Source organism: Dipodomys ordii, unplaced genomic scaffold, assembly GCF_000151885.1.
Source record: "Dipodomys ordii isolate 6190 unplaced genomic scaffold, Dord_2.0 Scaffold65, whole genome shotgun sequence".
NCBI lineage: Eukaryota > Metazoa > Chordata > Mammalia > Rodentia > Heteromyidae > Dipodomys > Dipodomys ordii.
In genome coordinates, this window is record NW_012267281.1 from 5,411,711 (window position 1) to 5,424,206 (window position 12,496).

A 12,496-nucleotide genomic window follows, 5' to 3' on the forward strand; every position below is an offset into this window, starting at 1 on the left:
TGACCTTTTTTGAAAAATATATGTACCATGGAAGTCAGACAGCTTAGCTTGTGTCTACCACCCTGGTTTAACACAATGTTAACTGCATTGGTAAGAAAAACATAAATACACGCAAGAAATTAAAAAAAAACATACAATGGCTAAAAAGAAAAAAATGTTCATCTAATTTTTTAAAAAGTTGGCAGAGGTGGTGCCCATAGCTTATGCCTGTAATTCTAGCTACTCAAGAGGCTTGGATCTGAGGATCATGGTTCAAATCCATCCTGACCAGGAAAATCTACAGACGCATCTCCAATTAAGCAATAAAAGGCACAAGTAGAGCTATGGCTTCAACAGTTGAGATTATCTTGACCTGGGTCAGCACCCAGGTCGAGTTCAAGTCCCAGGACTGGTGCAGGAGGAAAGAAAAGTCAACAGTATTCTTTACTTACAACAAAATATAATACAAAAACCTTTTTACCTTGTCTTAAAAATATTAATTTAAAATATTACGACATAACTCAAGAGTCTTAAAATAAGATCAACTGTCTTGAAGCATAAAAACTATAACATGAATAAAATACAGCTTTTCCTCTACATCTGTATATTCAACACACAGGTTTTTAAACTTAAGGAGACCTTCTAAGAAAATCATCAGAATGTTTACCTGCACAGTCCTCTGAGTGCCATCAACGCTGACAGACAGTAAGGGCAAAGCCAGGTTCCACGTACTGGTCAATTTTAGTTTCGACCCGCCAACTTCCACCTGTTGTGACACCAAATAAGACTGTTAGCATGAAGCAAGACAGAAAGCTGCTCTCAAGTTCATTGCTGCATACAAAGCAGCAGCCACTTTAAACAGATGGCTCCCAAACAACCTGTCATGTTTACTGCTCCAGCCATGAAAGACAGGGCCCAACAGCAGAGCCTCCCCAGTCATCTCCGGGGAGAGGTGAAGGACCTGAGAACAGCTGCCTCCGGGTGCTGAGGCTTCACATGATTTATAGGAAGTAACAAACAGCCTTCTAACTCCACACCTATCTGGACATGCTACATTTACTACAATTAGACAAGTAATGCATATAAATTCCAGTGACACCTTGCAACCCACGCAACAGGGCTTGCATATAATATCCTCTCCAAGGACCAAGGAAGAACTTCTTTCTGCGCTAATTTTAATGAAGGACTCTGCATTGTTATCTTAATTATACGTAAGCTTTAATTGGGCAAAAATATTTGGCACTGAGTATCTGAAGTCCACTCAAACTTTGCAAAGTTCTATCATATTTTTGCCAAACAAAACATGATGATAAAGTCATCATTCATAAAGATAGAAAGGCAACAACCAATCTTTCCAATGGGAGATATTCTTATGGAAAATAATTTAATTTTTATGTAAATAATACAAAAGCAATTTTAAAAAACTAATCTGAAGTTCTTTCTGCCCTTTCACTTACTAATGATTGTTCTCTAACATGAGACAACAAATAACATCATTACAGTCTACCACAGACAATCTAACAGAGGAACGTGTGAATATATTTAAGTTTTATAGCATTATCTAATGATTCCCCTCCCCATTTTCAATTCTCACACTTTACATCAGACATTTATTCCTTAAAATTAAATACCAGAATCCTCATTGTCTTTTTTGTGAGACCCCTGAGGACTAGTAGAAATGGAGGAAGATGTGTGAAAACATTTTAGAACTATCTGGCTCGTCAAAGTATCCAGGCCTGAGGTCATAGACTCGGGGAGGTTGTAGGCTTTCTTAAATGAAGTTCAGCACTCAGCTTCATTGACAAAATGGTATGAGTACAACACAACAGACCAATGGAGGAAAAAGCTGGACAGATGACCTAAGCTCATGGTAAGTAGATGGCACAGATGATTCCATGGCTTCAAGCAAATAACAGACTCCATGGGTAGCAGAAGCCTCTTCAATGTCTTAAAGCACCCAAAGACTGAATGAGTTCATGACTCATTCCTCAACAAGGCATGGCCTGGGGCCTGGCAGCAAAGACTTACAAGGCCAACACTAAATCTGGTTCTCAACTACTACTACCATCATAACCATTCCTAAAGCCCAGGCACCTAGGGTGCAACCGTGGTGGGGGTTGGGGACAAAAAAGATTCCAACCAGTAGGTTACTCAAAAAAGAATATTTATACCAAAAAAGGTAAGATTCTGTTACATGCAAATTTTTCTTCTCCCATACCTTATTAAAAGAAAGACTTCATGTGATTGAAAAATAAACCACATTTCCTCATAGGCCTGATGCGTAAAGGGTACAAATTTTTACTTTAAAAAATCTGAAACAAGAAAGTCATAACTGCAAGTATAAAATATGAACAGCAAAAAAAAATATGAACAGCACCTATGAGTATTAAAGAAGGGAGGAGACCTGCTGAAAGCACCACATGCCTGCTCAGGTCCAGCAAGAAATACAATTTCCTCTAAGAGATACAACTGTGAGCAACCCATGAAGTGATTCTGTTGATGCCATACTAGATGTGTGCACAGCTGGTGAGGCAGATACCATACTTCACAACCACAGTTTAACACCATGGAAAGTTGGGCTGTACTAAAAGAAGTAACTCCTGTTATTGTGCCCCATATACTGTTTATATCCAGTCCTTTGGAAAAGGTAGCTAAAGAAGCAGGACAGAAGTGGTACTAATTGTCACTAAGTTGAGAACCTTGCCTATAAACCACTACCATAACTGGGCACTGATGGCTCATATCTGTAATTCTAGCTATTCAGGATGCTGAGATCTGAGGATTTGGGTTGGAAGCCAGCCAGGTCAGGAAAGTCTATGAGAGTCTTACCTCCACTAAACTAACAAAATCTGGAAGTAGAGCTGTAGCTCAAGTGGTAGAGTGCTAGTCTTGAGAAAAAGCAGCTCAGGGACAGTTCCCAAGCACTGAGTTCAAGCATCAGGACCTACACAAAAACAAAACATAACCACCACCACTTTATCTTCTCAATACCAACAATCAATGGGAAATGAGTCCAGTACAAAGGAAAGAAAGGGCAGATCTGGTGAGAAAACCAGAGTATTAAGCTGAAGGAAAAGCCACAGTCTACTTATGCTTATAGCCAGGCTTCCTATTATAACATGAACTATAATCAGAAAACAAGCAATATTACATATTGACATACAAGTTAGGAAAAAATATAGGCAGAAAAAGGTAAATAAATTAAGAGTATATAGCACAAGAAGAGCTACTTAAAGGAACACAGGAAGAGTTCAGATAAATAATTTTCCAAAGTCTCAAAGGCAACCATAGGAAACATGACCCTACTTAAAGAAAAAAAAAAAAAGCTCAAAGAAGAAAAACAAAGGTTCAAAGAAAAGATTATATAACAACAGAAGGAAATGAAAATCAAGCTGGTAGAACTCAGAGAAAAGAAAAGAAAAAATAACATTATAGAGATAAAAGCCACATTAAGACGCAACCAAAAATAGAATGACTAAAAGAAACACCAGGACATAGAGAAACCCTATTCAACAAAACAAATAGGACCAGCATAGAACAAGTTACAGTGGAAGACACCAGATATGGAGGAGGAAGAAAAGACATGCAAAAAAATGCAATTCTCTTTTTAAAGGTATATACAGAAAAAATGTAAAGCCAAAGAAATGGTATTTTAATTTAATTATTTATTTATTTTTTGGGGGTGGGGGGTCAGGTCGTGGGGCCTGAACTCTGGGCCTGGGCGCTGTCCCTCAGGTCTTCAGCTCAAGGCTAGCGCTCTACCACTTGAGCCACAGCGCCACTTCTGGCTTTTTTCTTTTTGTTTATGGTGCTGAGGAATCAAACCCACTGAGCCAACTTCCCAGCCCAGAAATGGTATTTTTAAATAAGCAAAATTTGCAGAACGATGATTTTTATGGAATTTCAGAACTAAAGAAATAATTACGACAGACATTAAGAAATTATGTACAAGGAAGGAGAGAAAAAAAAATCATGTCAGGGGACTAGAAAGGTGGCTCAGTGGGTAGAGTGCTTACCTTGCATGCATGAGGCCCTGGGTTTGATTCCTCAGCACCATAAGCAAAAAGAAAAAAGCCAGAAGTGGCGCTGTGGCTCAAGTGGTAGAGCACTGTTCAGGGACAGCGCTCAGACCCAGAGTTCAGACCCCATGACCAACACCCCCACCCCCCCTCCAAAAAACAATCATGTCAGATTTGAGGCTAAGGATAGGAGAAGGAAAATAGGGGAGAACAAAGGACAAGGTGACGCTGACCACAAATGATTAAACCCATAATCTGACTCATGGAACTGTAACCCTTGTACAACTACGTATAATAATAAATCATGTCAGACTCACACTGATACAAAGATCACAGAGCAACAGGTTCAAACACTGATAAGAGGAAATGATCTCCCTGGATTTTGTATCTAGCCAAAGTAGCCTTAAAGTATATCCCATAAGTGTGTATTCTATAGCATGTAAAAAGTTAAAAGGCACTTTCTTTTCTTTTTTATTAGCTTAGGTTAGTTACATGGGGGAGGGGATTTCTTTGTTACATCTTCATTCATGCTTATACTATAGTCAGTCAGTCAGTCTTATCAAAAGGGACTTTCTTCTGTTTATTTTTTTGAGACAGATCTTGCTATGTAAACTAGGCTGGCAGGGACTCATAATCCTCCTGTTTCAGCCTCCTGAGTGCTGGAATTACAGGCATGCACCACCACACCTGGCCTTTTTTTTTTTTTAGAGGAATTTCATTTTTACTGAATAAAAACATTACTGTTCATGTACACATATCTGAATACACATTCAAATATTTGTAAGTAGTAAATACACATTTTTGTGATATAGACTTTGCATAAAGATGTTAAGTCCAAAGAAAAATTATAGTTATTGACAATTACCAATATTTCGATTTTCTGGTTTTCGTCAGAATTTCTAAGATACTTCTGGATGTACACGTTACGAAGCACACGAGGATGTGACCCCTCCTCACTATGTGATACTCCCCAACAATGCTCAGTGCCTCCCCGAGGGCACAGAGAAAGCGGAAGGCGAAGCTCATCTGGGTTGGTGATGGATGGAGAAGGAAGTGGTGAAGAAGAGGAGGATACCTGTAAGTAAGTAACTATAATTACAGGCCAGGAAATCTAAGATGGACAAGGAAGATAAAAGCAGGCATGGAAAAAATAATGCAGGACTGGCTGCCTGTCTTCAACATCAGTAAGCAGGATACACAGGAGGGAATCCGAAGGTTGCCGAGGGGAAAATGGTGCGTTTCCAAGGAGAAGCAATTTCTAAGAGAGAGGAACAGTATCTAGAATGGTGTCACTTCACATCTCTGAAGTGCCTATATTAGAGAGAGAAAGTAAAGGTAAAAAGAGGTAGAACGTTCCAGAAAAGGCTGATATGGGGGGGATCTGCAGCATAAAGAAGACAATTCAGGGGGCTCATGGAAAAATGCAGAAAAATTAGACAGATTACAGGCAAGGGCTGGGCCTCAGATCTAGGAAAGAATGGAGGACCAGAATGGTTCTCCAACACTGACTCCCTCCGGCTGCACGGCTGCAGCCACAGCCACACTGGGTCTCTGCACCTGCGCTCCTGCACCACTGCAGTTGACTGCACTCCCCACAGATGCCTCTGTACCTCCAAATGGTCTCCTCACCACAGCCAGTCATGCAATGGCAGAGTGAACATCTTACAAAGCCAGAGGCAAAAAGGAAATAAAACTAGTATGAGAATTTGAAAATGGTGGTACCGTCTGCTTTTGATAAGTGTAAACCCTCCCCCCAAAAAAGAAAAAAAGAAATGAAACATGCAGTCTCTAGTATAAGGACATTAGATATCTCATCTCTGTGCAATCATAAAGATTACACACTCATTTCAAGTCTTGGCATTATAAATTTAAATGAATCAGAGCAAGGCTGTGGTGAGTTGAAGTCATGAAATCCATCTCCACACACATTATTTTCTGAAAATTTTCCCCCAGAGTAATCAAAGAAATGAGTTTAGTTGAAATTTACTCAAAATAAGAATGTTTATGATGTTTAAAACAACAGTTCAAAAACCATGATTTCTGTCCAATTTTGAGAAGACATTTTCCCACATTTGGTAACCTACTGTAATCTGCATTCCATTGAAGCTTTTAGCTGTAGTTATAATACAAATGATGCTCACATGGAACATTCTCCAAGAGTTGTTTGGAAAATTCAATTTTCCTACGTACGTCATCATCAGGGAAAAAGAAAGGACACACCCTAAGTTAACTTGACATTTGACAGAGATTACTTACATCCTTTACTACAAAAAACAAAACAAAACAAAAAAGCACTTCCTCAGATAGCCTCATGACACAGTAAAAATATTATAGCTTCTGTTGTGAAAAGCACCTGCTAACCATTTTTTTTTAAACCTAACATAGGAATGTAACACAAAACAAAACATGTGCCTTTTTTCCCCAAAAAGTAATACAGCTTTGGGAAGATACAGACTAAAGTGTTTCCAATCCATAACATGACTTTTTCTGTTGCAACGCTAAACTCATTTCTTCATAGACTTAAGATGAAAATACAGATATTCCACCATTTTAAAAGACTTTGTCATAAATCTTACTTCTATTTCTGAAAATGAATAGTAAACAAATTCAAGAAATGCTATTATTTTAGAAAGGAATACTTTTTAACAGTCTTTGATCAGCTTTCATACTAGATTTTGTTTGTTTTTTTCCCTCCTTATATTTTGTTATTTGTTTCTTTTCTGAGAAGTATCATTATGTAGCCTACACTGATCTTGAACTTTCAGTCCTTCTGCCTCCGCCTTCCACGTGATGGAGTTACAGTGTGCACCATCATTCCTGGCACAATGTATCTTAAAAATGATTGTGCTACACAAAAAAAGTGGAAAAGGACCTAGAGTTTTCAGGTTTGACTTGTACATTGGAAAGAATCCTTAAAATGTATACTCAATCCTCTCTTCCTCTCATTTTACAGGTAAGGAAGTTAAAAGAGCCATATAAATTAACAGTAATTTATAGAAGGAGTTACCTTGCAATAATCCTCAGGGTATTTCCCTTAAAACATGTCAAAAGCAAAAACAACAAATATACTGTAAATACAAAGAAACAGTGCTAGGGTACAGTAGGTTCTCATTGCCTGTAGGCACTCTGAAAGATGACTGTTCGAAAAATAGAGATATTTGTTGCTTCTTTTTTGTTGTTTAGGTAGGCACCGGTGGCTCATGCCTGTAACCCTAACTACTTAGGAGGCTGAGATCTGAGGATTAGGATTCAAACCAGCCTAGAGAGACAAATCTACCAGACCCTTATTTTTAATTAATCAGTAAAAAGCTAGAAGTGGAGGTAGGGCTCAAGTAGTAGAGAACCAAATTGAGCCAAAAAAAAAAAAAAAAGGTAAGCAAGAGTGCAAGGCCCAGAGTTCAAGCCCCAATACTGGCACACATATGCATGCAAGATTGTTCAATTGCAAATCAAGAAGACAATGAATATATACATCCTTCCCATTGACAAAGGAATTTGAATGTCACTCAATAAAATACAAACATATATTAGGATGTCAACAATAATTACATAATTATCTTATCATTTAATACATCTAATAATTTTGCTAAATTATTTGCTTCAACATTTTACTTCTTAGGTAAAACATGACATTTTTGTACTCATAATAATTAATGCTTCATAACATTTCAGTATCAACTGTAACCCAGGCTTATATCTTCATCTAACACAAAAACAGAAGATTTCTCCATCCAATTCTTCTACTTACAAAAATATTATTCTAAAATATAGTTGTAATAGCTCTAGTGACCTTCCAGAGGGAAATACAATGACTATTTTGTGAAAACAGACAAGTATTTTATATAAGTTTATTCTTTATCACTATAATCTTGGAAACAGTCTTGGTTCTCTCCTCAAAATATATACAATAATGATAAAAAATTGAGAGGAAAAAATTATATTAAGTGAAGTAAGTCAGACCCAAAGAAACATAGGTCCCATGGTTTCCCTTATTTTCAATAACTAGCATATGTCTAGGATAATGTTACCAGACAAGCAGAAAAGGTCAAAAGCTGTGTACATATGACCATATAAGATGATGCTAAGCGAAATGAACCCCAAGATAGGGACACAGAGGTTTTATCTTTGTTGCTGTTGTTTTTAATGTACTATGTGATTTTTTTTTTGTTTCTTTTGTATGTTCTTCCTCCACGGTATAACCCCTGTTCAGGTCACTGTATTTGATTCCGGTACCCTGCATCTTGTATATACATTTTTCCAATTTGGGGAGGAGAAGGAAAATAACAAAATGCTGAGATAAAGATACAGGTTTGACCCACTGTAACAATGAGATGTACAAGACACTATGTTGAAAATGAACTTTACAATTTGGTGGGGTGAGGGAGGAGTTGGGGAGATAGGGAGAGAAGGTATGGTAGGGGAAAAATAAAGGAGGAAGTAACAATTTCAATAGGAAATGTTCTCATTATCTTACTCATGTAACTGTAACTTCTCTGTACAGTATCTTTACAATAAAAATATATACAAAAAAACATTGAGAGGAATTAGACATAACTAAACTCCATCACTCTGTCACAAAAGATTATATTAAATATACATGTGTCATAAATGCAATTAAGTATATCTCAAATGATGTGAATTGTAAAATCAAAATTTGGGTTGTCTAGTTTCTGTTTAATTATCACCTTATTAATTGATCAATCAAACCTTAATTTCAGTTATATGATTTTAAAAAAGTATCCTACACTATTTTGCCCACAGTTTAATTATAGAAGTAGTTTCTTTTGAATTGGTGTGATAAGGTCACTGTCTGAGGATCACACTGTAAATTATATCAGCTTAATGAATAATTCCAGGTAGATGAACTTAACAGAAGGAACAACAGAAGCTCCACTTCTAGATCATGGGGGAACTGCGTGCTTCTGTTAATAACAAAAAAAAGAAAAAAACTACTTTTGCTTGTTCTTCTATTTTCTTTATTTTTCTAATCATTCCTTCTCCATTATTTAGCTCATAATTTTACCTGATTCTTTTTAACATTTCTTTTCATATGCATTTCACTACCAGACATCCCCTAATAAGATCCCATTACGCGAGCTATAACTCAGCACCTGAGAACACATATAACCAGCATATATTCACTAAGTAGGGCACAGGACATTCAGATGTCTAAGTCTTTTTTTCTCCCTGTATTTCTCCATATTACAACATGCTATTTCCTGGTGCTCTTACCTACTTTATGTATCTATGTGAGGTCAGTCGTTCTAGCACTGTGCTCTCATTTTGCGCGCTCTCTCCCTCTACTCACAGTCTGTGTCTGCCATACAAAAGCTTAGCAAGAAGATAACCACCTTTGAACAGGGGAGTGGGTCCTCATCAGATGTCAATTCTGCCAACGCCCTGATCATGGATTTCCCTGCTTACAGACTCAATACCTAAGTGATTTTCATGTAAGGCATCCTGTCTGTGGTATATTCATTACAGCAGCCTGAACTAAGACACTAAGACAAGTTTTAAAGAGAAAAGACAAGTTACTTTGTAGAGTATATCTCCATTTGGAAGCATGTTTTGTCAGGATTTGTGCACTTTAGCAGGAATAGCACAGCAGTAATGTGCTGTCTTCAACATCAATCAGGAAGTATGTGTCAATATGTTCCACCACTAGAGAGGTAACTCTATATACTTTATATATTCTATATAAAGAATACTGTTATATATGTCTTATATACTATATATAAATAATACTATATAGAATGTATATGTATTATATATTATATAACAATATTGTGTGTGTGTGTGTGTGTGTGTGTGTGTGTGTGTGTGTGTTTGGGTAGACATTACCAAAAAAAAAAAAAAATACCTACCCAAACTGTGGCCATACTGAAAGTTAGCAAAGAAAGGAACAGGCAGAAAACAATTAGGACTGGTACAAAAAAGTAATGGGCAAATTATAGTCATTCTTAAAGATCTCTAGATAGAAACTAATTTTTTTACATGGTGAAAATATTTCTGCAGTTTAAATTTTATAAAAATCTAAAGTATTTCAAGCAAAGTTACTTTGAAATAGGAAAAGAATCAAGTCAATTCTCAGTATAAGCCAAAATTGTGGGAAAAGAATAGTCTGAAAAATTATCTTTATTTCTTTACCTCTCATTAGCTAAAGCTTGACGTTTTGAAGTTTACTGTTACATTATTTGCAGTAAATCTCAAAGAGACATGCACTAACAGCAGAACACAAAATGGATATCAATTGCTTTATGCAAAGGGGGGGGGGGAATCACAGTCATAGCTGAAACAGCTCAATTGAAAACAGTGTTTCATTGATTCTTTCCAGCTCTTCACTCCCAAGCTAAAGCCACTAGCAAAAGGCTCTGGGTGAAGGAAATCACTCAACTAGTTTCTTTTGTTCTGTGCTGTTTAAAAAATATGTCTTTATTTATTTTTATTAAGTTGTTGTACAAAGGGGTCTCAATTCCACAAGTCAGGTTATGAGTACAATGCATCTTGCTCAATGTCACCTCTTCCATCATTCTTCCCCATTTTTCCCCATCCCTACCCTCAAGTTGCGTAATTCAATTTTTACATAGTGTGCAGTATTTTAATGAACCTTCCTCCCTCTATTCTTTAGCCCCTCCCCCAAGAACATGCTTCAGTTTCCTGGTTTTCATTTTGTTAAGTGATTCATTATCAACTACTTGGGGTTTTTTTCCAACTAGTTTTTAATACAAGTGACTCTACATTATTTAGAGTCTACATTATTTAGAAATACCTACATAAACAAAATAAACTAAGCTCTCTCTCTCTCTCTCTCTCTCCCTCTCTCCCTCCCTCCCTCCCCAGATAAGGGACAGTACTTTCTTTTTGGAAAGAATTTCTATTGACAAAAATTACAATACTTCTAACATTAAGAGCTAAGAGTCAGCATAACATAACTGAGGCCTTCTATTATGATAAAGGCTGTTCTACAGATGGGCAGACAGAGGCAAAGGGCCGCTCCAATAACTAAAACCATCTAACCAACCTAACAACCATCCCATTTGATCTAGGTGGCGTTCAGAAAGCTCCTATTAAATGCATCCTACTGGGATGTCAACACATTCACAGGAGGGCAAATAAGAGCTCATTAATTTATGCAGTTCTCAATGCAGATAATAACTTCTTATGGAAGAGACTGGTAAGTCAGGCACTGGTGGTTCAAGTTTATAGTCTTAGCTATTTAGGAGGCTGAGATCCAAAGCATAGTAATTCAAAGACAACCTAGGCAGAAAAGTCTGAGAGGCTCCATCTCCAAAATAACCAACAAAAAGCTTGGCTGGAGGTGCGGCTCAAGAAGTAGAATGCCAGCCTTAAGCAAGCAAGCTTATGGAGAACACAATGCCCTGAGTTCAAGGCCCAGTATGAGGGGTTGGGGGAGGCAGGGAGGAGAAACTGTGCTGGAAAAGATGAGACAAGTATAAAAACCTTCCAACAACAGGTAAGACAACCTTGCAAATTAAACAAACAGCCACCTCTGTGCTGCAAACAACTGCAAATACACACACAGAAACAAAAAAGAAGAACTTATTTTAAAAGTCCAGTATACCCATCATTGTAGCTCAAAATGTACCCATTCAAATCCAGTCTTATTTTGGCTACATTCCCACTGATTTACCCACCTGCAAGTCCCAGATTTGTTTCACTCATAAATAGTTAAGTTTAGCCTCTACAATGACATGCATCAAATTAACCAAATAAATTAATATCCAGTAAAGGCAATCATTTCCATTTAATTCACCACACGGACTCTGTCAATGACTGAAGCAGAAGTGGGAGGGGCCGCACCGAGAGTGGAGAGGGAGGGGGAGGTGGACAAGAAGGCAATAGAGCAGAGAGCCGTAAAAGGTTACCAGAAAAACAATCAGTCATCACATACACTGCATATTATGACTTCTCCAATTTCTATTTATTGAAGGATGAGGTCAGAATAAAGTGTTCCTGTTAGTCTGGGTCACAAAAGTAATTCAAGATGCATATAAAAATGCTTATTATCATTCAAGTTCTCTAAACCCATTCAACCATTCAGCCCTTTGCTTTCTGATAAGACTGCCAACAACTATGCCAATTAGTGTCAATTGCAATGTTAGATTTCATAACATCTGCACCTGCTTACCAGTTGGTTTACCCTGCAGAAAGGAGTGACTGATGGTTCCGAGTTCCAGTAATACTCGACACTAACTGGTTGGTTCTGAGTTAACACTTGCAAATCTACAAATTCACCAATTGGGTTTTATAAGACAAACTTTTCCAAATTAGGTTCTAGTTCTACTTTTGTGGTAAAGGGGAGAAGTTTAGCCATTATATTGTAAACTATACCTGAGGAAAATCTAACATATGAGAAACTGAGACTATTACATGTTTCTTTTAAAGAAATACATGTATTTATATAATAAATATGTTACAAATACGTGTATTTGTAAGTTGAAATGAGATATTTCAAAATTGGCAAATGTTAAATTTAT

The 12,496-nt window shown here is 37.2% G+C and overlaps 1 protein-coding gene across 1 annotated transcript in view; it reads right to left on the minus strand.

The window, feature by feature from the left end:
* Nucleotides 1-12,496, minus strand: part of Pcca (propionyl CoA carboxylase, alpha polypeptide) — a 301,142-nt gene that overhangs the window by 63,848 nt on the left and 224,798 nt on the right. The window contains 1 exon segment of the mRNA XM_013023003.1: nucleotides 647-745. Coding sequence (XP_012878457.1) covers nucleotides 647-745 — 99 coding nt within the window.